Here is a 24,496-nt window from a genome sequence, read left to right on the forward strand (position 1 = left end):
TTCTCAGATAGACCCAGAGTTTCTCTGACGGTACTTCTGCTCATGCGCCGTGGGATATGGGTCCCGGTTGCCCAGAGAAATGCTGTGATCCTCATTGCGCGGGTTATCCAACGCGCAAGGTTGGCAACATCGCACGGGCTAGATCAACTCGGAAATAAGAAGATTCCGGTGTCGTGGTATCCGGTCTGCTCGTACTTGGGTCCAAGGCTGTCGTGTGGCGGTATGGTGTTGGAGATGTGGGGAATGCATGGCGGCGTTCCATGTCGCGTTTGACAGAGTGCAGACATCATGACCCTTGCATTAGCCTATTTTCGGACCACGCTAGCATCCTAGCGGCAAAAAACAATCCGATCCACCACACAGCGTCGTCGACTTCGCGCGCAACACATGATGGCCCCAATGCGGCGTCAACTTATCTACGATCCTCCAGTCTGAGAGCCTCACCGAGAGCCTCAGCCGCTTATCGCGCATGTTCTTTCGAACTTAACCCCCGTTCCGAGGCGGGGCGGTGCCCGCTGCAAGGTACCATGCCGCATGTGTGTGATTGGGGCCAAAAACGCAGGTGGCAGGCAGCATATTTCATGCTCTGTCCTTAGAATCCTTCCTAGTACCTGTGTAGCTGTTCGAGCTTTCCTTTCTCTAATTCGTTTTTCTTTACTGCTTTTCGACTTTGGCGACGATACTTACTTGTACTCCCGAGCGCCATGGCTTATGAACCCGTTGGACCCCAGGCAAAAGGTCCACATGTGTCGGTGGAGTATGATGGCGGCCTGAACACCCAATACGATTCCGGGGCGTACAACACCGCCCCGCATGTTCCCCAGGATAGCGATACGGAATACAGTGTTGATAATACCAAGGGCGTATCGCAGAAATGGCCTTCGGATTTACGGAAGGTTGGGAGGATTACGCCGTTGAAAGCACTGGTCCTGGTTTTCGATGTGATTTTGGCTTCATCGCCTATTATGTTTCTGGGTGAGTACGATCGATCTCAGCGTGACCACACTGAGCTGCTTTAACGATTACATCGACCACTTGCTGACATGCTACAGCTCTGGCCCTTATCGCTGCCAGGTTGAACGGGAAAGAAGTGTCGGACTATGGTACCAAGCTGGAACAAACACTTCTCCTTTCGCCGACAATCTTCCCCCTCATCTTCGCGGCCTTGATGGGAAGGTTTTTCCGACATGTTGGTCTCTTCCTTGCTCAACGAGGCACAACTCTCGGCCGTCTCGAACAGCTGATAGGTTGCCAATCCGTCTTCTCCGCACTCGAACGTCAATTTTGTCTGAGATCTTGGTCTCTGCTTGGACTTGCATCCGTCTTGATTTGGCTCCTTTCGCCAGTCGGTGGACAGTCTGCACTTCGTCTTATTGACCAAGAGATTGGAAACGTCCAGTTTACCAAACAAGTGCGCTACCTCCATCCGACGACGTTTATGGATTCATTAATGGAGACTGCTAGTACCCTTAGTAAGTTCACATATGCCAAGCTCATTTCAGACGTAAACTGGCTCTATACTTACACTATTCGTAGGTACAGGCCGTAGCTCCTTCACTCCGATCTTCCTCACATCTATACTCAGCAGCACCAGATACCGTACTACACCCATGGACCTATGGGGAAATGTCAAACTCCCGCTCTACCGTACTATCGAGAACAGTACGTCTGACGAGTGGAAGTTTGTGCCTAACGGTACAGCCGACAACGTCACATACGCTTCCCTAATCGGTATCCCGATAGCCGGGCCTCCCTCGGTCGGCATTAGCTCTTTCAACATCGAAGCTCGCCAATTTGACGTGACCTGTTCAAGCAACAATGCATCACGAGGAGAACCTATAGATTTTGTGTCAAAATATACGTGGCAACTCCAAGTAGTTAACGATACAGCGCCGCCGCCTTGTAAAAAGAACGAGACGTTCTGTGCGCCCCCGGTTTGTGCTAGTTACCCCTGCCCAATCCGGAGTGAATCTCTCGTCGATTTGGATACAGGAAAGTACTCAGTGGCGAATTGTGGGCTGTCGTTCGAGAAATACGAAGTCGGAGTACGCTGCAATGGGACGGAGTGTGCCGCTTACAAGATGAGGAAGATGTACTTGTATGACGAGGACTACCCAATAGGCTACGATATTGCCCTAAGGAGGCAGTTCATGGCTACCGCGCTCCTCGCCATGACGAGCGCGGACAACTTCAATATGCCTGTTGCATTTGCTCGAGGCGCGACGACTATGGAGAAATGGCTGCAGGACCCACTCGACTTCACCGGCGTATTCTTTGGAAATGCCGAACTCTACAAGCTGTCGCCGCAAGTCTTCGGCGACCGTCTGACTATTCTGTACAACACATTCTGGCAGTCCACATACGCCAGCAGAGCGGTCGGCGGAAATTTACCAGCATCCGTGATGGAAACCGGCGCTATGAACTTCACCCAGGCACAACGTGCAGATGCCAATATTACATTCGTCGCGACCGAAGCCAATGTATCGCAGGATACGACGCCAATGTACAAAACAGATTGGAGATGGTTCGCAGCCTTATTAGTTTGCTCATTCATACTGCTTGCCGCCGCGTACACCGGACTCGTACTCAAGTACATCACGATCGCACCGGATATCATCGGCTATGCGTCCTCGCTGACGCTTTTGAATCCTTATGTCCCAACGCCTACGGGAGGAACTACTTTGACTGGATTGGCGAGAACAGCGTTGATGCGCGATTACCCTGTACGCATAGGAGATGTCTGCCCGAATGAGGCCGTAGGCGCGATAGCATTTGCGAGGGCCGACAGGAACGTAGGAAAGCTGGACAGGAAACGATTATACATATGAGCCTACAAAGTCGTAGCAAAGCGGCGTTGCCGGAACTATTTGAAAGATATAGAAGAACAATAACGTGCATCACATATCATCAATCGCAGCCATGGCTGATCATGCCTCGGAAGGTCGCACGTCAGATCCGCATGCCACCTCATGTGCGTCGATGCGACTCACTACAGAATCCTCGATTCATTCAACGACATTCTCGAACACTATAACGTATCACATATTGTCGCGCCGCGGTTATAATCACTACATGAAGCACACCGAGACAAACGACGCCATACCCACGCGGCTCGCGAAATCCAGGATCATGGCTGCAAGCAGCTGTCACCACCTGTCAAACCTGCGCTATAAACATTTTCACTCTTAACAGTAGGTTGAATGGTGTAGTTGTTTAGTCGCGTAGCCGATTCGAAGGTAATGAGGCATTTGGTGTGTCGGCTCCAAGACCTGCGGGGTTTCAGGTGCCTGAGGCAGCACTTTGGAACACCAACACCGGCGGGCACTGGCATTGCAACTCCGCCTAGTAATTTTGACAGAAGTGCTGTAAATCTGAGTGTAGGCGCCGTGGGGGCAAATGTAGGACTATATATGCAGGAAAGGATGCCTCTGCGAAAAGCTCATCATCAAGCCAACACTCATTCATCTCACGTTCACTTCATTTCATTCTCTTTACTTCACTTCTTCAGCGCTCGGTCGCCCCATTCATTCAATAGCACATCAAGATACCCATCGCTTTAACGCACTTTCATTCCAAATACTTCAATTTGTCAACATGAAGTTCACCAGCACCCTCATCGTTCTTAGCGTCGCTGCTCTCAGCAACGCACGCGCCATCTATGTTCGCCAGAACAACGCGCAGACCTTCACCGGCGCTCTCGGTGGTGTCGCTGCTACACCCATCCTCGACTCCGGCATCGCCAACCGCCCCTTCAGTGTCAAGGGTGACACTTTTGTCAACCTCTCGGGTGCTCTCCAGCGCTCTTGCGACCAGCAGTTCAACGGCTGCGCGAACTTGGCCAATGGTGGACAGGGAGACTTCTCCACTCAGGATTGCCAGGCTCAGAAGCGTGAGTTCGATGATTGATAGTCTCTGGAACGAAGCTAATCATATGGTAGAACAATGCGATGCTGCAGGTGCTGGCAACTAGAATTACCCTTTGAGGCAGTGAACCGGGGTATGCTGGAGGTCCTTTAGCGGTCAGCGAGGGGCTTGATGCTTTGCGACGAGGGGCTTTGCACATACATACTCTTACGATTAAACGTAACGCAATTTATGAGATCCCAATAGAACTTTCACATACGCACCTCTTGTGTCGATGATAGTGACTCAGGGTCATGTCTGCACTAGCCCTTTCTCTTTCTCTGCTTCATCTTTCCCCGTAGAATCTCTCTTCGGTAAGTTCTTGAGGCACGGCGCATTGAACAGACGACCGCTCCATGCACCGCGCGCTGTGCCAACAGCTACTACGCACCACAGCAGAATGACGGCTACAGCGAAGATCGTCCCTAGAACTCTGAAGAACAGACTTGGAAAGATGTTGCCAAGCTCCATCGTACTAAGCGCCATGACTCCGAGGGGAAACGTGAAACCCCACCAGCCCATGTTGAACGGAAAAGGCCGAGACTTGTAGATGGATGCCAGTGCGAAACAGAGCCATGTCAGCCCAAACGCCCACATGATGAGCGCCAGAAAGACCCCCAAGACGAAGAAGATGTCGCCTGCCACGGGAATATCTGAGAAGAAATCCGTCTCTGGAAAGATCCGTCTGCTGACCGAACCAAGATAGGTTATGGAATAGCCGCCCATGCCTAGGGGTCCTAGTGGCAAGAAGGATGACACGACAATCTCTCGTGGTGGTAGCTTGTGCAAAGCCAGGCGCGTGTAGTACATGACTAGAACCGTCATCGCTAGTGGTGTAGACATACCCCACATAATGTACGAAGCAATGATCGTACCGAGAGCATGTTGCGGGTTGGTCAAATGCTCTGCGACTCTGGCGCCGGTACCGGCTGCGACGATGGATGCAGCGATGGGTAGTAGCTGGGCTGCTGTGATGCGATCCAAAGCCTGGCGATCAGAAGCGGAGATCAGCAGGATGGTAAGCGATATTGTGACTGACACAGCGACTACGGAATCAATCATCCAGCAGACCCAGGCAAAGGTAACGGCCCAGGGCCCCCAATATGGGATGCATATTGAGCACCAAGCTGAGATGAGGGTAGCGAATCCCATTGGAATGGTTCCAAGGAACAGCGAGTTGACACTGTCCGCGATCATGACTGTCCATATCTCAGGGTATATCACGTATCGGAAGACTGAGACTGAGAAGGCGCATGCGAACAGGATAGTGTTGAGTCCAAAGAAGATCACCGCAAGCCAGTACAACCAGTCTGCTTTGAACGGTATAGCGACGAGAAGTAGAGATACTACTCCCGTGCCCATGGTCACGGAGAACCATGACGGCGAAAAGTTTCTGACAATCCTGCGCCAGCCCACCTATGCTTGTTTAGAGTACGTTCCCAAGCCTCGTGTGTTGATAATGTACATCGTATTTTGTCAACTCCCCAGATGCGACCGTAGTACTGGAACCGGTAGATTGAGCAGCTGACGTCGATGTCGGGCCCTGAGACTTCAGCCGTCGTATGGGAGCCTGCTGGGCCGCGGGCGCAGTCAGAGCAGGATTATCCGACGCGACGCGATCAAGTTCGTAGTCATCCATCTATGCGATGCGCTGTCCGTGTGTGCATAGCAGTCAGGCCGGCTAGAAATGCCATCTTGGATAAGACACCACTTTAGCGATGACGATGCAGTCGCCGCGCCGCCATTGCCCGCTCGCAAATCCCAGAGCCCAGATCCAATCACGTGGGTAGCACGGACCGATCAGTTTCACAACACTGAACCTCGTCGAAAAGGCTGAACCTCACTTCAATCTTCTCCGCAAACTTTCCTTGATCACGTCAGCTCCTTGTCGTCATCCCCGCATCCCCATTCTCTGGTCCCGCAAGCAGCGAGTGCAGGCCTGTACTCAACAATCCTTCGGTCTCGCTTCCGAACATCCGTGTGCCTGCCGCTGGACCCTGATCTTCGACAGGCGCATTCGCACTTTTGGTCACCAACAACATGCCCGGCTTTTTGGATCTTCCACTTGAACTCCGAAATCATGTCTACGAGGTGTTGCTTAACGAAGAGCTGGGGCGTTCTTTCCGCGGGGTTATGGTGGTGTCAGAGCATTACGTGAGGAACGATTTACCGCTTCGGTGTTATCGCGGGCTGCTGCGCGTATGTCGCCAGACACACGGAGAGTTCAAGCAAGCAATCCAACACCTGGTCGCTGCGAAACGCCTCAACTACGAATTCGACATTACCTTCTCGCATGGCCGGCCGTACTTTTCGTTGAGCTGGGTTCAATTTGCGGCGCTTTCGCCTACCATCAATCAACTCCTTATCAACGTCGACTTGCGCACAAGAGAGCCCCTCCGAGACGGGCCGCGCGAATCTTTTGTTCCTCATGAGCATGAGCTGGCTCATTTGTTGGAGCACTCGCCGACTTGTTTTGCCAAACAGCTCTTCGATTACATTGCTATCTTCCTGAAGACACTTGCGAATCTATTATTCCAAGGCAACCCTCACTTCAGTGTGTTATACACCGAACGTATGATCTTGAACCTGCGTACGCCAACGAAAGTGGTAGCGCTTGGGGGAAACGGCCACAATCCAATCACCCTGTCGCGGCGGCTTCGTGTCGACCAAGCCGAGGCCCGCAAGTTGCATAACACTATGCGCAACACTCTCCAGATTACGTCGAACAACTTCAAGGCATTTGACGCAAACAACTGTGACCGGCTATTCCCTCTGATACAGATTGGTTCTTTGCGGTTTGCGACGGAAGGGGTGATATGGGGAGAAGGACACAACTTAGTGCTTGCGCATGATGATTTTCAGTGGTTACGGTTTTAGACGACTCGCGAGTCCTAAAAGTTCGAGACGCTAATGTGACTACATTGGATTGAGAAAATTCAATCGTTATTAGCATGCTTCATTATAATGTCTACATAGAGTTTAGTAGGCGTAATCTTGGCTGCCATTGATCACTGACATGCCTACATCAGCTTTGGGATGCTTCATTTCTCGCCGTCTATCAGGTATGTAGGCGTCCTGCTGGTCTGCCACCTCGCTGATCCTTCTAAGTAAGATCTATGTAGTTGTGAGGGCCACCCAGCTGGTCGGCAAGATCGTCGACGTCAGATGGCTCTTTGCCCTTTCCTCCCGTCTTCTGCTTCGCCTTCCAGGCCGTCTTCCGCGCTTTCTCTTTCATCTTGTCTTTCATCGCCTTCTCCTTGGCTAGCGCGATCTTCGCAGCTAGGCTGCCCGCCTTCTCATACAGTGTGCTGATCACGTGCACGACGTCTTGAGCGCGGAGGAGTGGGTCTTTCGTCTCATCGTCTTTCGCACCTGAGACGCGGGCGTTGACGGCGTCGACGAGATAGCGGCGTACTAGGCTCGCGGAGCCGTGAGTGAAAGAGGAAAGGACGACGAGGAGACCGAGAACCTTGGAGGACATGTCGTTATCCTTGGCGGGCTTCATTGAAGCGGGCAGGAGCTATAGATAAGTCAGTATGAGTCTCAGTTCAGTTCGGACAAGGACTTTACTGACCATCTCCCATTTCCAAGCCCAATTCAAGAAGATCGCAATCCCAAGGTTGCGCTTGCTTTCCATACCGTCAGGAGCGGCACCGGCGACTTCCTTCAGGTCCTTTTGAACGTCGGCGTACGGGCGCGTGATCCGGATGGTGTTGTCCAAGACGAAACCTCCTGGGCCTTTGCCGAGGCTCATGACGTGCGAGCACCTCTGATAGTCGTTGAGATCCTATTTATTTGGTTAGAGTTTGTTGATTGCGCTTCAGCAGACCTCACTTACCTTCCATGGCAAGCCGTAACCGTCGACCCACTCATTGGACACCTCTTCTTCACCGTTGTAGAAGATGCAGACCTTGGGTTTGTAGTACTTCATGATCTCGCCCTTTGACGCGGCGACTTGCACAATCTGTCCCGCTTCGCAGGCGCAGATATCGTCGATCGGTTGAGCGCGGATGTCGTAGACGGCGGCGTAGTCGATCTTGAAGAACGTGCGAACTTGCTGGAGGACCTTGTCATGTTTATCGAAAGGTCCGAGGGTGAAGTCGCTCTTGGTCTTGTCGATGGAAGGGCAGTGAAGATTTATTTTGTGCGCCATAGTAGCGTTGATGTTGTTGTATACTCAGGGGAGCGCAAGGTGATGGATAGGTCAGGAGACGCGAGATCGTGAGCAGAGATAAAGAGCGGGTAGATGAGCGACGAGAGACTTGTCGCCCTAGAAGATTCTTCAAGTCAAAAGTGAAGGTGAGCGTTTGCATTGTGCGACAGTACGTCACTGCTGCCTTGCGAGCGCTCTTCCACCGCCTCGCCTTCACTGCGCTCAGGGTCCATAGGTGTAGCGACTGATCCACTGTTGCCCCCCACAGAAGATTTGTATTGACTCTAGAATGCATCTAATCTTGTAAGTTTCCATAAGAAGATTCCGGGTGGCCAAATGGGGATTACGACGGGTTTGAGATACCCAATACGCAGTTCCGATTAGATCACAGCTTGAGAGATGACGACGGGTTTGATATACCCAATACGCAGTGTTCATAGCACCGACCAAGGATTTTCTTTTTGCTGCTGGGTTCGATTCTAGGTTCCAACATTGATTCTTTTTGTTTTTGCTGCGTTCGATTCACGAACTCAATTTAACTCTTTTTGCGCGACTTTGCAGGCTGTCATTATACGTCAAAGCGCGAAGTGACTTGAGAACATGTTAAAGCAGATAAGGAGGTCTCGTAGATAACTACAAGTGATTAAGGTATGTATACGCCCGGCAATCAATCGCTAAACCCCTCAAACTCATCCGCCGCGTCTTGCGCCTCTTTCTCCGCGACCTTCTTCCTAACCTGGTCAATCATACCCTTCACCCTCTCCTCCTCTTTCCTCTCATCCTCCGTCAAAGCTGCAACACGATCATGTTCGCGCTTCGCAGCCTTCTTCTCTCTCCTTGACTCCTTAAGCGCCTTCGCGTCCTTCTGCTGCGTCCACGCCGAAGCCTTCTTGTCTTCCGTGACGTATCGCTTCTTTCCTTCTTTCTTCCCTTCCGCCTTATTGGCTTCATACTCGCTCTGCTCCACCTGCCGTTGTGCTTCGCGCGCTTTGTCTTTGTATGCATATGTGCCGAAATCCATGACTACGCCTAGACTGCGGTCTCCATCCCATTTCTTGAGTTCAGGCATGCTGGGTAGTTTGAGGAGACCCCAGGCGTTGCCGTGTTCTGTCCAGTCGAGATCGGGGATGCGGAAGATGGAGCTGGCGGTGTGTTTGCTGTAGGCGCGGACCCAGGAGACGAAGCCTCGTTGTGCTTTGTCGAATAGTGCTCTGTCGGATTTGACCACCTTTCGTATCCGATTGCTCATTGCTGTGGCTTCTTCCGCGGATACTGTGACTTCAGGTGTTGTTAACGGCGATACTGGGGTTTGTCGGACACGGAGGAACTCGATGTAATCTTCTTCTCGGCCGGGACTGAGAAACGTAACGGCTAAGCCTTTGCGACCTGCGCGACCTGCGCGCCCGCAGCGGTGAATGAAGGTTTTCGGGTCGCTTGGTGCGTCAAGTTGAAGGACCAGGTCCACTGACGGGATATCAAGGCCACGAGCAGCGACATCTGTGGTGAGAAGGATGGATGGTGTGACGCTCTCTACGAATTTGATGAAGTTGCGGTTCCTAACCTTGTCCGGGAGTTTGCCGTGCAGGGGCACGATGGTGTATCCTTTCAGAACTTCAGGTAGAATGTGTTGGAAGTAGTCGACTGAGAAACATGTCGCCAAGTACATGATAGACTTTTGCGGCTGCGGATCCAATGACTTTAAGACTTTCTTGATGGCGGGTAGCTTGTGCGATGCTGGTATGGTCAGATATGTCATCTGCAAGCTTGCTGGCGTTTTCTTGTCTTCGATGGCGCCCATTTCCCCTGTCGCACTATTGGGTGCAGCTCGCGCCTTGACCTTGACAGCGATACGAACGGGATTCCGGAGACCCACGCGGATTAGTTGGTCGACAGCCTCGGAAACACTAGCACTAAAGAGACCGGTTCGGCGTTGCTTTGGCAGTCGTGACAGGATCCTTTGTAGGTCATCTTTGAAGCCAAGGTCTAGAAGACGATCGGCTTCATCGAGTACGAGAGCATCGAATGATGACTGTGAGCAATGGACATGTGGTGAAGAAAGGAGTTCGAGTAGTCGTCCCGGTGTGCCGATGAGTACGTTGGTAGATGACTTGAGGAATCTGCTCAGATCCTGAGCGGGCGTTACTGATCCTCCGAGAAGGAGCTGGGGTATGACCTTCAACGTCCCAGGTGGAAAGGTGGGTTTTGGCGGAGCATCGGCGTCTTCCATATCAGTATCTTCATCTTCAGGATCCAGTAGCGCAGCAGAGGGGGCGTGGAATCTGAGGAGCGACGAAAGGACTGTGTGGATCTGTGTCGCCAGTTCTCTGGTAGGTGAAATGATAATGGCACCCACGTGATGCTTTTTTATAGGCGCATCCAGTCGCAACAAGCGCTCGACAATGGGAATGAGGTAACTAGAAGCTTGTTAGATGCGCATGAAGACTTGCAATGTATGACCTTACGCTAGAGTCTTTCCACTCCCTGTGACGGCCTCAACTACAACATCAGAGTTCTTCATGAACATGGGGATGGCTGCGTGCTGCACAGGCGTGGTCTTTACGAAGCCCATGGAATCCACAGCTTCGAGAATCCATTCTGACAAGGCAGGCGTTAATGCGCTGAATGAACGATCTATCTTAGTTTGGGGCGCCATGATGCACTACGATATCGTGAAGGTGTCTGCTGGAGTCGCGATGGCTGTACAGAAAAGTCGCGCGAACTTTGAAAATAAAGTGGAGCACTGCACGGCCACTTTGCGCCACACATTCGTCCACAGGCAGATACGCTCGAAGCACGCGGGCGTCGCGGGGTCGTCAGCTGTCACTGTGCTTCGAGCGCATCTGACAAAAGCTTGATTACTCAGAACATGATGCATCGAGTTCGCGAGCCTGCAATGACACACTGACACGGTGTCTCCTTTCTCGAACCTGATCGCATCGCCAAGACTGATCCGCCGCCACGCTGATCATAGGCGCATTCGCGAGACCGGATCATACATGCGTAGCCGTGAGACCAAATTTCCCAGGCTCATGCAGCAAGATTACAGCCGTCACGCCCCGACCCCTTCCCTGTTCACCCGCCTATAACAAATAAGACGACCGCTGCTGTCGCCTGCACGCACTGTGGCATCTTCTGCCTCCCTAAACGATGCGCGCTGCCCGGACGAATCCGCGGGCCATGAGCCTCTGATCACGCCTGATGCTGACATCAATGTCGAAGCCACCCTAAGTGCCGCCCTCCCACATGTTAGCTGTGACGCGCCAACCCAGCCTCATTACCTTTATTCGCAACCCTCCGATCGCCAGTCCCTGCTGGTAAACATCGCCCTACTCTGTGCCAGGGCCCACTCCACTCTCTCCGGCGTCATCCGGGCTCCTACCTTTCCTTACTTTCCCACCTGCTGGCGCGTAGCCATGGAGTCTTCACGTCAATACCAGATCCCCAACACGCCGCGTGTGATCTCACCGTCGCCAACGCCCTCGGAGGCGGGTAGTACGAAAGATGGTTATTTCGGACCCGTGACGCGCTCTTCGACGCGCAAACAACGGGTTACGTCACCTCCACCTATCGATGAGGACTCAGGATCAGATCCCGACAGCAGGGCTCGAGCAAGGAGCCGGAACGCCAGAAGTCGGAGTCCTATCCTGGATGGAGGCGTGGGACGGCGGAGGATGAGCGGCCTGACAAGCCGTAGGCAGATGAACGGGGGCATGAAGAAGGATCTCGCGCTGCCTGGCAACACTTCAAACGGCCACCTGTCACCCGCGCAAGCAAACAAGAACTACTGGAGGGAGATGAGCAGGAGTCCGAGTCCTCTCGGCTTGATTCCCATCCACCAGAAATGGCGGTCATTTGTGAGTACACACATGGTGACTTTGCAAGCTCATCACTGATACCGATAGATTCACCGACATGAGATTCCGCGCAAGATCCTCCATGTCTCTATCGGCTTCCTGACCATCTTCCTCTACTGCACCGGCACGCAAACGTCACAAATACACAATGTCCTCCTCACCATGCTGATACCCATCGCGCTCGCCGACGTCATCCGACACCGCTACTGGCAAGTCAACCGCTTCTACATCCGCTGCCTCGGTGCCTTCATGCGCGAGTCAGAAGTAGATGGGTACAACGGCGTCATCTCCTACCTTCTGGGCGCATGGATAGTCATGCGCTTTTGCCCGAAAGACATAGCAGTCATGAGCATCTTACTACTAAGTTGGTGCGATACTGCTGCTTCGACTTTCGGCAGGCTCTGGGGCCACCTCACGCCCAGAGTCAGGAAAGGCAAGAGTCTTGCGGGTTCCATCGCGGCGTGCGTGACGGGTGTTATCACAGCAGCCGTATGGTGGGGCTGGCTAGGTCCTCTCTACTCAGAGTACAATCACGGCGAATACGCTTTTGCATTCCAAGGCGCCCTGACGCTCCCTCCCCAGGCGCGGGAAACTTTTGCTCTCTCCGTGAAGCAAGCATCCCTCACCGGATACTGGGCGTTGGGCGCCATGTCTCTGGCGTCTGGCATCATCGCCAGTGCCAGTGAAGCGATCGATGTTTTTGGCTGGGACGACAATCTCACCATCCCCGTGCTTTGCGGAGCCGGGCTATGGGGCTTTCTCCGGATCTTCGGCTAATCAAAGCTCCCAACATGTACGATTTTACGTTTTGTCTCTTCTAGAGTCTTGCTATTTCCAATCTATATCCCCTTTGGATCAAATGATACCCTAGATACGGGTCCTCGGGGAGTGGCATCGCATCTGTCATAGTTACGACGGCGTTCTGGGACGTAATGGGAACTGGGCAGACGGAGATGGACGGGTATTGGGCGAGTAGATGGGGACATGAAGCGGTATGCCTGTATAAGCAAATAGTGATCTTCCTTGCAGCCACAGAAGCTACTTTGGTGTGAAGGCGTCGTAGGGCTTATCGAGTTTCAAGCCGAGGTCCAAATTCTCACGTTGCTCATCTACCAAGCACCGAATCCAGCTCTCTCACACGCCTTTAGGGCTGACTATCGGCAAGCACCCGTCCTCAATGCAGAGCAGACGCAAAAGGGAAGGCCTGACTACCCTGAGAAACCCCTGCAAAGCGGTATTCGACTTGGCGCATACCGCCACATGCGACACGGCCATTGGAGCATGCCGCCGACTTGCTTCTTCATATATGATCACGCTCACGCACGCTCACTAACAAGACTCACGGAGACACTCTGACTCTTGCGCATACCTCCATCCACCCAGTAATGCCCTACCCACGACTGCCAGCGAGCCCCCTGCCGATCGCCCGCAGCTTGCCCCGCCACACCCGCCGTTAAGAGCCCTCCACGTCCTGCGCCCGAACGCGCCTCTGGAATCTCCACCTACCCTCTTTCCGCAACAGAACCGGCGCACACAAAACTTCCCTCACGCAAGAACAACTGCATCCGGATCGCTGTAGAACGTGTGCAATCTCTGCGTCGCAGCTGTTATAACTGTCTCTTCGGCTTCGTTCCCCCACCCGTTCCCGATCTCTCTGCGCATACCGAGGGTTCGACTTCGAGCGCCACTTCACATACACATACCGAAAAGAAGGGTACTATGGCTTCGTCATCTGCGGCAGCGGGGCTGCTGGCTCGTCAACTCAAGCAAATGCAAAACGACAAGAGTATATCGGGCATAAGCTGCGGTCTGGTGGACAACAATGTGTTCGAGTGGGAGGTGATGCTGATGATCGACGACGACACAAAGTTTTATGGAGGTACAGAGCCAGACATGGCCTTCAGAGGTTACAGATCTAGTGCTAACACCAGACAGGAGGATTCTTCCGCGCGCGCCTCACCTTCCCCAGCGAATACCCGCTCCTCCCACCCAAGATGCGCTTCGAGACACCCATCTTCCACCCTAACAGTACGTCTCGTTCCCTACAAACCCCTTATAACTCGAATCGCATTACTAACAGCTCTCAGTCTACCAAAACGGCGAAGTATGCATCTCAATCCTCCACCCACCCGAAGAAGACAAGTACGGCTACGAATCCGCCGCAGAACGCTGGTCGCCCGTCCAAACGCCCGAAACGATTCTTCTGTCAGTTATTTCCATGCTGTCCAGCCCGAACGACGAGAGTCCGGCGAATGTGGAGGCGGCGAGCTTGTGGAGGGATAATACGCCCGAGTTTAAGAAGAGGGTAAGGAAATGTGTGAGGGATAGCTTGGATTATGAGTGAGGTAGACGATTAGGGGGGAGAGGGAGGGAGGCAAGTGTCTTTTGTGATAGCATAAGCGCGGACGGGTATTTGGGTAGGCGATTATCTGATTGTGTCATGGCTTGCATGGCGGTGTTTTTGACTGTTCTCAGGGAGGCTTGAATGCATATGATACCTTCTTCTGTGAGTTTGTTGATAGTATTGGTGTTGTCGGATCGTAGCAAGAGTCGGGATCTGTTCTGGTGCTTCATCATAGGCTTTACGGACTCTGTGATGAGTAAGTGGTTTTAGACTCATCGTTCGACCAGCAGAGGAATCCAGTAAGTAAATAGGGTCTCAAAGCGAATTCACGAGGTGAGGTATAAGATGTAGCTTAGGAAAACAGATTTCTCATTGTATCATACACCTCTCTATTCCTACTAGCCCTCCATCTCGAAGTATATCTACAAATAAACTGTCCCACCTAAAGGAGTGGTAGGCAGTGACAACAAGAACAGTAAACCCCCTTGCGTTACATCTCAGCGATGTCTCGACCGCCATTCATATACATCCATGTCTCCAGATGGTTCACTGCTTCAGCAGCGAACCTAGCATGCCCGAATACACCTTTGTATTGAAGTCGGAAACAGCTTAAGCAGCAGTGCAGAGCAGACCATCAGCACCGAGAGGCACAATGCAGCACTGAGCCGTCGTGCCGTCCTCAGCGCAAGCAGCCTGGAAGTCCTCTGTTGTTTCGATACCAGCGCCGGCTGTTATACACATTAGCACTCATTCTCCTCACTTCAATGCACAGAATGTTGTAGCGTACCGTTCGCGCAGTTCAAGTTGGCAACACCAAGGACATCAGTCTGGCAGCACAATGGCGTGGCGAGGCCACCGCAGATCTCGCTCTGACGAGCCTGGACGGAAGTGGCGGTGTACGGGAAACGCTTGGTGACTGCGGCGGCGGAGGTGAGGCTCAGGAGAGCGGTGAGGGTGAAGAGGGTGAACTGCATTTTGGTGGTTTGGTGGGTTGGGTTGGGTTGGTTGTGGTGGTGTGAAGGTATTGTAGGTGATAAGATGATGAGATGAGAACTGTGGTGATGATGAGTTTCCTTTGGAGGAGAGAAGGATGATTTATATATCTCTGATGGACGCGATGGCGGAGATGATTCCTTTGCCCATGATGCCCTTCTTTGCCTTGCCCCCTTGTGCTACACTGCCTACACTACTCTCGTACGATACTCGATCTTGCTCGATCCCATCCCATGCTCCCACGTCCAAGACCACGACACGTCGATCAATATCCCCAATACCCTCCTCCCCATCTCTTTTTCGTCATTACATCCCACAAACTACCCAATGTTCGCCGACCATCCTAGCCTTCCTCTCACTCTTCACTGTTCAAACTCCACTACCCGCTATCAGCCACCACGCCGATCGACATGAGGCTTAGATACCCAGTGACGATCCCCATCCGCCAAGTACGCCCAATCTACCTCCCCGTGCGCCACGTAGTCTACAAGCAGATACGTCACGCCGTTTTGGGCGAAGTTTCCCTCTCTGTTTGGCCGCCTACCCTGCGTTACCGTGCAGAAAAGGCAACGACATATGTGGGGACCTGATGAACGGCAGGGTAGTGCTTTGGTGTTTAGTGTTTCGCAGGGATCTAGGGACGAAGCGACATGTAGATCTGATAAGCTCCTGCTTTGGACGTATGCCGAGCATAAGCAATGCTTGTGGGAGAGTTTGGGCCGTCGGCGAGAACTAGAATAGTAATCTAGGTTCTTGGAAATGTTTGGTAGTGATTAGGGGTAATGTTATCGGAGGGTTGTTTGTTTGGTTCTGTCCCGCATGATCGCTGTAGAGAAAACGTGCGGTGGAATGGTAGGTAGTGAACGTCTTGTAGAGGTGAATTGGTGGTTGAGGTCATGGCCAGGTGGTGATCTCCTTCGATGCCTTCACAATTTGAAACGGTACCTGCATACTCAGCCCCAGAAACACCCACAACCTGACAGACAGATCCGACACGTCTGTCATCGGCATTAACCACCTTATCTCCCACATCTCCCAATCTCTGTGACAAGCTCGCAACGATCAACGATCCAGTCAGCTCGGCGATCTTTCCCACCCACCAATACCAGCACTAACACTTCCAATCAACTCATCGATTCCATCGATGTCAACTCCAGAATTCCGTAAAACAATCCCCATCCCTCCGCCCTATCTCGCCATCCTCCCCGTACCCACCGTATCGCGTCACCAGCCCCCACACGCTACCACAGCTTGGCGCGGCTGCAGCGTCGATCATGACGGCAGATAGCTACAAGCCTTCCGCCCTGAGCCTATCTCGCTCGGGTGCCCGGGTGCAGTACGTACCGCATGCTATCTCTTGATACCAGGGACCGAAAGAAGGAATTATGGTAGTGTGTATTTTGGGCCTGTAGGATGCAGGTGTGGAGTGGACATGTAAACCGAGGGACGATCACTACCCACACCCACATGAAAGGGGGTATTGGCTCGGCAGTGTAAGACAACGAACAGGGAATAGGGAATGTCACGAGGAAGGGAGCAATGTGGAAATGTCGATTATCTCATCTCGTCTCTTCATCTGCCCCAATAGAGAGATAAAAGAAGAAGAAAGCACACGGCCAGCATATACTCTCTTCTTCTTTTCTTCCTTCTCTTACACACAGTAATTACCATCTCTCTTTCTACATACATACACATCTCTCTATCTCTCCCACATCATCAAATCGTCAAGGAAATCGGGGTGATGGGAATAACAAAAAATCAACAACAACGGCGTATTTACATGTAAACATCCTAGGGTATCAGGCGCCAAAACATCCCGCATCCGTAACAAAACCAAAAAAAGCCAAATAGATCAAAAAGAGCGCCAGATTGCTGTCAATCCATAAACGTCGAAGCGAGTGGGTGTGTGTTATCAATGTAGTCGTTTCCTCCCTCCAGTCTTATATGTCGTCCCATGGGAAGTCTTGCGGATCGATCCTTGTGCATGTCAAATAGGGAAGTCCGCCCTCTCGTAGGTCGAGCTCGAGGAAATTGCGCATCAGCGGCTTGACTGCGTCTTTGGCTTTGACCTTGATCTCTTCGATTCTGCGCTCGAAGCGCTTCAGGTTGTCGCGGTTGTAGTGGTCGGGGTTCAGTCGCAGGAAGCGCTTGCATTCGTCGTGGTTGAGGTAACTTGAGCCGGCCTGGCCGAGCAAGCGGAATATGCGGCCAGTGTTGAAGACTGGTGGAGGTGGCAGCGGCGCACCGTCTCTCGAGTTCTGGGGTCGTGGCGATTTGAGGATTGGGGCCGGGGGTGGCGTGGTGTTCTCGGCGAGCCATTGTCGGAATAGCGAGACTGCTATCCAGTCCAGCCAGTTGCTCGATGGGCTCACACGCTCGCCGCGACTGGTTGTGAGGGATAGGCGGAAGAGCTTGACTTCAATCTTGGCCTTGAGCTCGTCCATCTCGTCGACTTTGTCTTCTATCAGCTCGATCACGGGCTCAGCGATCTGGCCGCGGAGCTGATTGATGCCTTGTGGCCACTGTCCGACAACATGCACCATGGCTTCGGCGAAGATGGCTTTACTCCGTGCCATGTAGCCAAGTTTGAGGTAGCTGGGCGGATATTTCGCGATCTGTTTCCATAGCCGGCCTTGGAAACGCAGCAGATGATGGTCTACGCGTGGTCCGATGACGCCAAGCGCGTCGTACATGTCGGCGAGCTGCAGAAGCGATTTGCACTCTACGTAGGCATTCGCGATGTTGAGAGAGTCGAGCGTGGGAGGGTAGTTGTAGAAGATGCGGAACAAGTTGTCGTAGTCTCGGAAGGTGTCGTCGTCGGGGTCGGTCTCGGGAGTGGCTGTCGCGGGCACGTGGAGGGTGGAGAAGTTGGCCATGCTGCGGAAGAAGCCTGACTGCGGTGCGGCAGGCTTGTTGCGCGCAGTAGGCGGTTGCACAGGTGGACTTGGGTCGCCGCCAAACATGGTAGGCTGGTTCTTCTGTACTCTCGTTAGCACGGTCTCCGTCGCGGACGGGAAACAAACACACCTTCTGCACGAGCATGGGCAGGTCGTCATCGCCGCTGCCCCAATCCATCTCGTACCTCCATTTCCGCTTCTGCTCGGGTCGTGATCCTGATGGTATTCTCGACAGGGCGGTGCCGTTGCTGGGCCCGGCGTTGGTCACATCGCCAGCAGTCGCCCACTCATCGCTCGTGCCAGCCTCGAAGAAGCCCGAGCACTGCGTCAGAATCAACTTGTGCAGCAGATAACGCATTTCCTTCCGCCCATTGCTGATGACGATCTCGACGTCGCCGGTATGCGTAAACACGGGGAACTCATTCTGGGGTGCTAGCGACGAGCCGCCCACATTGGAGCGGTGCTGGCGATGTCTGCGGACGGTGGATGCGCGCGACGAGTGCGACACAACCGACGAGGGACGCCGTATGGGCAGTGAGCGCTCTGCACTCGCCGAGTCTGGGTAGGAAACCATGCGCCGCGACGTCTGCTATCTCGGTGTCTAGGGTTGGTGTTGTGGTGCTCGGGGTGGCCGAAGGAGTGGTTTGCGACAATGATGCGTTCCAACAATATTGCGACGGCTCGCGGATGGCTGGAGGCGGGTGACACTGCGAGGGCGGGGGCAGGTGGCGACAGCAACAAAGCTGCGTGGTGCGGTGGTTGCACGCAGCGGTGCAGCTCGCGGTGCAGGCAGGCTGGTGGTGGGCGGCCGGGTTGTTGATGCTGGTGAGCGCTGGAGGCTGGTGCGTAGGCCGTAGACGAGAATGGCCCGCTAACCACCCCACCTCGAATGCGATGGCGCCAAAGGTGGACCTTGGCCCAGAACCGGTTCAGCGCGACAGGGTAGACTCTGCTGCTTTGCGACGCATGTGCAGTCTTGAGAAGATGTTTCAGGAGCCGTGCAGCACCAGACAGCAGTGGCTGTGGCGGTTGTTCACATGGCCGCTATCCAATATGCACCTGGCCTCATGCACCCTGCCACCCAGCTCGAACAGGTTGGAGGCTGTGCGCCAATCGCCGGCCATAACCGGGCCAAGCGCAGAGTCAGCCTCGATGGTGGCCAGCTGGGATGTCGCGGCCAAAACAGGGGAGTGCAAGCATCTGACGGTCCGAAGCTTTGATAGTTGATGCAGGGGGCGAGCAGCGTGGTTTTGTACTTTGTAGACGGCTGTGGCCATGGGATATCTTGACTGCATGTTTCTTGAGTGGTGTCGCGCATCTAGTTGCGGCACCAGTAACACCCAACCACCTGACATCATAGTCTAGATACATGATACATATCGTACAGTACTTCTTCACACCATCAACGACGCTCCGCCTGTATCTTTTCTTGCCCACCCATGAACGGTCGCAGCACCTCTGGTATTGTGACCGTGCTGTCCTGTTCGTTCCAGTGGTTCTCCAGAATGGCTGCAAGGACTCTGGGCACAGCAAGTGCTGTTCCGTTGAGCGTGTACGGGAACTCTAGTTTGCCTCCCTTCACGCGCATGCGAGTCTGTAGTCGTCGGCTCTGGTAGTCTGTGCACATGGACGATGATGTCACCTCGCCCCATCCTTCGTCTTTCTCTCGGGATGGGAAGAAGGCTTCGATGTCGATTTTCCGCGTCGCGCTGGCACCGAGGTCGGCTGTGGGCATTTCCAGGATGCGGCAGTGCAGCCCAAGTGCTTCTAGTATCTCCTTTTGGATTGACAGCATCTCATCAAAAAATGACTCTGAGCTCGGTGCCGTTGGAGTAGTAAAGTGGTCTTCTCCCATGTTGTCGGGCGTTGTCCAGGCAAACATCTCGACCTTAGTGAACTCGTGAACACGGTACAAGCCCTTTGTGTCGGCTCCTCTTGCGCCAGCTTCAGCACGGTAGCATCTGCTCACGCCGACCGCCTTGAGCGGCAGCTCCGCTTCTTCCAGGGTCTGATTGGCCTTCATGCCGGCAAGCGGTATCTCTGCAGTCCCGGCGAGAGCGAGTTGCGGCTTTGCCTTGTCCTTCTCTGACTGCTCAATGGCATAGATCTGTTGCTCTCCGTTTTGATCGCGCGGCTGGAATCCACATGCAGATGCAATGTGCGAGTACACCAAGGATGGAGGTGCGACTGCTTTCCATCCTTTCCTCCTAGCAACACCTAGAGCGTACTGTACGAGCGCCTGTTCCAGCATTGCACCGTCTCCGACCAGAAAGTACCAGCCCCAGCCCGAAGTCTGCGCTGAGCCCGAGAAGTCAAGTACCCCCAATTCCTGCCCAATGTCAACGTGCGACCTGCGATTCGGTGATTTCGATGACTCGTTGATGTAGCCGAGTACATCTGCTTCGGTGCCGACGGGCGTGCATGTGCTGCTTAAGTTGGGTAGATCCTGCGCCAGCCCTTCTATCTCTTCTTGGATCTCTGACTCTTGTGCCTCGATAGAGCTCAACTCTGCCTTCAATGCCTTCGCATCGCTGATCAACCCTTCTCTCAAGGCTACTGGCTTGCCGTCGGCGTCCTTGGCGCGCGATGCTGTCCTAGCTAGAGTGGCCCGTATGCGATTGTTGCGCTCTCGTAGGTCGCGACTGCTTTGCTGGAGTGCGAGCCATCGCTCGTGCAGCTCTATGATCCGCCATGACGATTTGCTGTGTGCGGCATAGTTGCGGTCTATGCAGTTCTGCTCATATAGTCCTGGGTTTTGTCGAATGTGTTTGATGTCGATGGTGGGTTTCGGTGCGAACGCGGGTCGTGTGTATGCTCGGCGTGGTAGTGAACTTGTCCGGCATGACGTTAAGTTGCTGCAGAAGATTTGCCTCTGACGTGTTGCATTGGCGCGGAAAGATGGTCGGACAGCTTTCATGGTTGTAACATGAGAATTGCAGTCGGATCTCTTGCAGTGTCCCGCTTTCGCGCCTTCCTAACTTTTGAGCATCCTTGATCCCTGCACGCTGCCGTCGCGTAAGTCGCGTTACGAAACCTCCCCGCATTCTCTCACTCCGCCTCACACCAGTGTACTATTCGCAGGATGTGTCTGTTGAGGATCAGCCAGACGAGTAGAATGGTAACTCTGTGCGGTAATTCAACAACTCCTGAGGGCAGAATGTTTATTCGCCTGTCCCCTCACCTTGGCCCGCTCACGACCACGGTACCACGGTGACCCTCTAAAGCCCCAGTGAGACACTCGCAAGTACTCGTAATACATCCTCGTGTTGGGTCAGGGCTTCAAATAAGAGTGTAAAAGACTGTCTGACAGACCTGTGTAAATCATGAGTTCTCTTGGCCTCTCTCTCCTACAACTTACTCACCATGACTTCCAATCCTGGCAATCGCCCAATTGACCCGGCATGCGACCCTCTGGCCGACCCGGAAGACTCCAACATCTGCTTCGAAAATGGCTCTATTGCTGAAACTGAGAGAAGGCGCAGAACAAGTACGAGTCGGGGCCAAGGACAGTCCGCGACTGTACCATTGCCGCGGCAAGACTTCATTCCATATCCATTACAGGGATTGAAGGCACATGCCACGCAAACTCCAAACCTTCAGTACATGCCATTCTACTGTTGCCCCATCTGCAGAGGGAAGCGTGAGGCGCATGCCCACGTGCGTAAACTTTTCCTAGTCGCCGAGCGACTTATGTGGGAAGAAGGACTGGTGTCGATGAGTGAGAAGCATCGCAACGCATACTTCAACAAGCAGGTCAACGACGAACTCGGCGTTCCAAATCATACTGTCAGTTACCAAGACTATTTCCCTGGTGGGAGGCATAGCCAGACCAACAGATACTATCCTTTCAACAACGAGCACGAGATGGGGTTCGCGTTTAACGTTGTACCCACACATGACAACTTGACGGAAGCTGTGTGGTCATTGTGGATTGGTTCACAGTTGGACATGGAAAGAGGGCTGGCCGAAAACAGAGCAGCAGGTACTCTTCTGCCTGGAGGGAACACAGGAGGATGGACAGGACCAACCAACATGGCATCACATGATCATGCGTCTGCCCAGGACTATCTTTCTGGGCTACCTACGCCGCCGGTATCTTCCATGGAAGAGGCTAGACGCATGAATGCCCTCTTCAACTCACCTCTACCGGTCGCACACCAGAGCCAGTTCACCGCCCACCCGGCAAATTTACTCGGTCACAGCAATCGGATCATCAGCTATAGGAGTTTGCAGGACTTCTACTTCCTTCTCGATAGAATCGAGAGAACATCGTACGTTGCAGAGATGTTCCTCGTAGCATACGCTGCGAGGTTGAAGGCGGATAAATGCATCAACTGCTGGCACAATCAGAACGTCAGACTTGATGGGCTTTGAGCGCGGCGTCTTCATCCTTATCACATATTTGCTTTAAGATACCCACTACCACCTCTACGAGGAAAACGCCGAGCAGCTGCACTGCGGTCTACTCTATTACAAAACGAAAGTTAGTCAAGTCAATAAAAACCTCTGAGCTATTTACTTCTCATACTGTTCAACTTCTTCCTTGTATGCGGTGATGCGGCTTCCGAAGAGGGTGAGATTTGTCACGGCATGACGCCTCTAGTGGCGGTGCACTGTACCCATACACATCCAACAGCATCCAACATGACGCGGTCCCGTGGCAGTGATTTAGCATTCCACAAAAATGACCCGGTGGACATGAAATCTGTCGTGTGCCTCTGGCGCAGGGCGATGGGTCCTCGGCTCGCTAATCGCATCTCGGCCTAGAACAAGGGACTGCACCAAGCTTGGTCGTCATCCGCACCTTTTCCCAGGCATCCTCGAGCGGCGTGCATCATTGTGCCGCCGCGGCCTTGGATCTTCGTATCTACCCGAGTATAAAACCGCTCTTGCTCTGCCTTCCTGCCGAACGCCCCTCCGCTGCTTCCCTGCATAAGAAGGGACCATCGCTCCTGCTCGCGTGCAACCCTTACCGCCCTGACATCACTCCTCGCACCTCCACCTCCACCTACCTCCGCGTCTGCTGCACCCCACACTCGACTGCCACGATGCACGACCCGTTCCCTTTCGCGCCGCCGGAGAGCCTGGTCAAATATGTACAGCCCGTCGCCGACTTCCTCAACATGAAGTCGCTGCCGCTGCACTTCCACGAAGTCGCGATAGCCTTCACGTTCTACCAGATTATCTTTAGCTACGGGGCCCCCGCCATCTCGCGCTTCTTCTTCCCGCGGATATACGCCAACTTCACCGCGCGAACCAAGCTCAACTGGGATGTGCACATCGTGTCATTTGTGCAGAGCACGCTGGTCTGCGGAATGGCGCTATGGGTCATGTGGACGGATAAGGAGCTGAATCAGATGGACTCGACGGAGCGCGTGCATGGATACACTGGAGCGTCTGGCTTGATCCAAGCTATGGCAGGAGGCTACTTCCTATGGGACTTGGTCATCACGTTGCAGAATGTTAAGGCATTCGGTACCGGCATGCTGTTCCATGCTATCTGCGCCCTATGCGTATTCTCGCTGGGTTTCGTAAGTAGACCACGGTGCTTCTCGGAGCACATGGGAGCTATTCAGAGTACTGATCGTGTGACAGCGTCCCTTCGTGAACTACTACGCGTGCACCTTTATCCTCTACGAGCTCTCCTCGCCCTTCCTGAACATCCACTGGTTCTGCGATAAGCTCAACATGACCGGCACCACTATACAGTTGGTCAACGGCATAATTCTGCTATGCACCTTCTTCTCCTGCCGCATCGTGTGGGGTTCTTACAACTCCATCCGCGTCTTTACCGACGTCTACCACGCCTACGCGGCCGGCGCATACACACACTCGGACCCAGACGTCGGAAAGCTATCGCAAAACACCACCCTCCACAACGCCGGCTTCAAGCATGACATCCTCCGATTCGCCGAAGGCCAGACCGTCCCTCTCTGGCTCATAACTGCCTACCTCGCCTCCAACATCATCCTCAACGGCCTGAACTGGTTCTGGTTCGGCAAGATGATTGAAACGCTGCGGAAGCGCTTCGACCCGCCCTTCGGCACAAAGACCCAAGGGCCCGAGATTAAGGAAACTACACTGGAGATACCGGATGATGAGAAGGTGCTGGTTGAGGGTATCCACGTCTCTACTCCTGGTGCGGTGGAGCGTGATGCGAAGGATTATATTGAAGTCACTGACCGGGCGGCCGTGTCGCTCGAGAAGAGCAGGGCGGGCACGCATTTGGAGGTTGGGCAGACTGAGGTTAGGAGTCGGAATGCGGGACAGAGAGGGGGTTTGAGAGCTGCGCAGGCGGCGTAAAGGGATGAAGATCAGGAATGAGATGGGTGGGTCTGGGGTGTAAGTAACA

The 24,496-nt window shown here is 53.5% G+C and overlaps 13 protein-coding genes across 13 annotated transcripts; 7 read left to right on the forward strand and 6 right to left on the reverse strand.

Annotated features, from left to right (window-relative positions):
* Nucleotides 1–1,610: 1,610 nt before the first annotated feature.
* Nucleotides 1,611–2,828, forward strand: J4E79_005557 (uncharacterized protein; the record flags this gene model as incomplete). Its single annotated transcript, XM_049354435.1, has 1 exon — nucleotides 1,611–2,828. One exon carries the CDS (start codon nucleotides 1,611–1,613, stop codon nucleotides 2,826–2,828), a length of 1,218 nt encoding a protein of 405 aa, XP_049211300.1.
* Nucleotides 2,829–3,594: 766 nt separating this feature from the next.
* J4E79_005558 (uncharacterized protein) lies at nucleotides 3,595–3,970 on the forward strand (the record flags this gene model as incomplete). The annotated part of the gene is made up of 2 exons (XM_049354436.1): nucleotides 3,595–3,889; nucleotides 3,939–3,970. 2 exons carry the CDS (start codon nucleotides 3,595–3,597, stop codon nucleotides 3,968–3,970), a joined length of 327 nt encoding a protein of 108 aa, XP_049211301.1.
* Nucleotides 3,971–4,155: 185 nt separating this feature from the next.
* On the reverse strand, nucleotides 4,156–5,542 carry J4E79_005559 (uncharacterized protein; the record flags this gene model as incomplete). Its single annotated transcript, XM_049354437.1, has 2 exons — nucleotides 4,156–5,319; nucleotides 5,369–5,542. The coding sequence occupies 2 exons, from the start codon at nucleotides 5,540–5,542 to the stop codon at nucleotides 4,156–4,158; spliced, it is 1,338 nt and encodes a 445-aa protein (XP_049211302.1).
* A 401-nt stretch (nucleotides 5,543–5,943) lies between these two features.
* J4E79_005560 (uncharacterized protein) lies at nucleotides 5,944–6,780 on the forward strand (the record flags this gene model as incomplete). The annotated part of the gene is made up of 1 exon (XM_049354438.1): nucleotides 5,944–6,780. One exon carries the CDS (start codon nucleotides 5,944–5,946, stop codon nucleotides 6,778–6,780), a length of 837 nt encoding a protein of 278 aa, XP_049211303.1.
* A 226-nt stretch (nucleotides 6,781–7,006) lies between these two features.
* J4E79_005561 (uncharacterized protein) lies at nucleotides 7,007–8,056 on the reverse strand (the record flags this gene model as incomplete). The annotated part of the gene is made up of 3 exons (XM_049354439.1): nucleotides 7,007–7,423; nucleotides 7,478–7,690; nucleotides 7,742–8,056. 3 exons carry the CDS (start codon nucleotides 8,054–8,056, stop codon nucleotides 7,007–7,009), a joined length of 945 nt encoding a protein of 314 aa, XP_049211304.1.
* A 667-nt stretch (nucleotides 8,057–8,723) lies between these two features.
* Nucleotides 8,724–10,709, reverse strand: SPB4 (ATP-dependent rRNA helicase spb4; the record flags this gene model as incomplete). The annotated part of the gene is made up of 2 exons (XM_049354440.1): nucleotides 8,724–10,470; nucleotides 10,519–10,709. The coding sequence occupies 2 exons, from the start codon at nucleotides 10,707–10,709 to the stop codon at nucleotides 8,724–8,726; spliced, it is 1,938 nt and encodes a 645-aa protein (XP_049211305.1).
* Nucleotides 10,710–11,469: 760 nt separating this feature from the next.
* J4E79_005563 (uncharacterized protein) lies at nucleotides 11,470–12,687 on the forward strand (the record flags this gene model as incomplete). The annotated part of the gene is made up of 2 exons (XM_049354441.1): nucleotides 11,470–11,910; nucleotides 11,959–12,687. 2 exons carry the CDS (start codon nucleotides 11,470–11,472, stop codon nucleotides 12,685–12,687), a joined length of 1,170 nt encoding a protein of 389 aa, XP_049211306.1.
* A 942-nt stretch (nucleotides 12,688–13,629) lies between these two features.
* Nucleotides 13,630–14,254, forward strand: UBC15 (Ubiquitin-conjugating enzyme E2 15; the record flags this gene model as incomplete). Its single annotated transcript, XM_049354442.1, has 3 exons — nucleotides 13,630–13,789; nucleotides 13,846–13,938; nucleotides 13,998–14,254. The coding sequence occupies 3 exons, from the start codon at nucleotides 13,630–13,632 to the stop codon at nucleotides 14,252–14,254; spliced, it is 510 nt and encodes a 169-aa protein (XP_049211307.1).
* A 609-nt stretch (nucleotides 14,255–14,863) lies between these two features.
* J4E79_005565 (uncharacterized protein) lies at nucleotides 14,864–15,228 on the reverse strand (the record flags this gene model as incomplete). Its single annotated transcript, XM_049354443.1, has 2 exons — nucleotides 14,864–14,982; nucleotides 15,042–15,228. The coding sequence occupies 2 exons, from the start codon at nucleotides 15,226–15,228 to the stop codon at nucleotides 14,864–14,866; spliced, it is 306 nt and encodes a 101-aa protein (XP_049211308.1).
* A 1,959-nt stretch (nucleotides 15,229–17,187) lies between these two features.
* On the reverse strand, nucleotides 17,188–18,718 carry J4E79_005566 (uncharacterized protein; the record flags this gene model as incomplete). Its single annotated transcript, XM_049354444.1, has 2 exons — nucleotides 17,188–18,225; nucleotides 18,275–18,718. The coding sequence occupies 2 exons, from the start codon at nucleotides 18,716–18,718 to the stop codon at nucleotides 17,188–17,190; spliced, it is 1,482 nt and encodes a 493-aa protein (XP_049211309.1).
* Nucleotides 18,719–19,546: 828 nt separating this feature from the next.
* J4E79_005567 (uncharacterized protein) lies at nucleotides 19,547–21,061 on the reverse strand (the record flags this gene model as incomplete). The annotated part of the gene is made up of 1 exon (XM_049354445.1): nucleotides 19,547–21,061. One exon carries the CDS (start codon nucleotides 21,059–21,061, stop codon nucleotides 19,547–19,549), a length of 1,515 nt encoding a protein of 504 aa, XP_049211310.1.
* A 446-nt stretch (nucleotides 21,062–21,507) lies between these two features.
* Nucleotides 21,508–22,518, forward strand: J4E79_005568 (uncharacterized protein; the record flags this gene model as incomplete). The annotated part of the gene is made up of 2 exons (XM_049354446.1): nucleotides 21,508–21,631; nucleotides 21,821–22,518. 2 exons carry the CDS (start codon nucleotides 21,508–21,510, stop codon nucleotides 22,516–22,518), a joined length of 822 nt encoding a protein of 273 aa, XP_049211311.1.
* Nucleotides 22,519–23,192: 674 nt separating this feature from the next.
* On the forward strand, nucleotides 23,193–24,447 carry J4E79_005569 (uncharacterized protein; the record flags this gene model as incomplete). The annotated part of the gene is made up of 2 exons (XM_049354447.1): nucleotides 23,193–23,675; nucleotides 23,740–24,447. The coding sequence occupies 2 exons, from the start codon at nucleotides 23,193–23,195 to the stop codon at nucleotides 24,445–24,447; spliced, it is 1,191 nt and encodes a 396-aa protein (XP_049211312.1).
* Nucleotides 24,448–24,496: the final 49 nt, after the last annotated feature.

This window comes from Alternaria viburni (genome assembly GCF_023758015.1).
Source record: "Alternaria viburni strain BMP 2772 chromosome Unknown scaffold_10, whole genome shotgun sequence".
NCBI lineage: Eukaryota > Fungi > Ascomycota > Dothideomycetes > Pleosporales > Pleosporaceae > Alternaria > Alternaria viburni.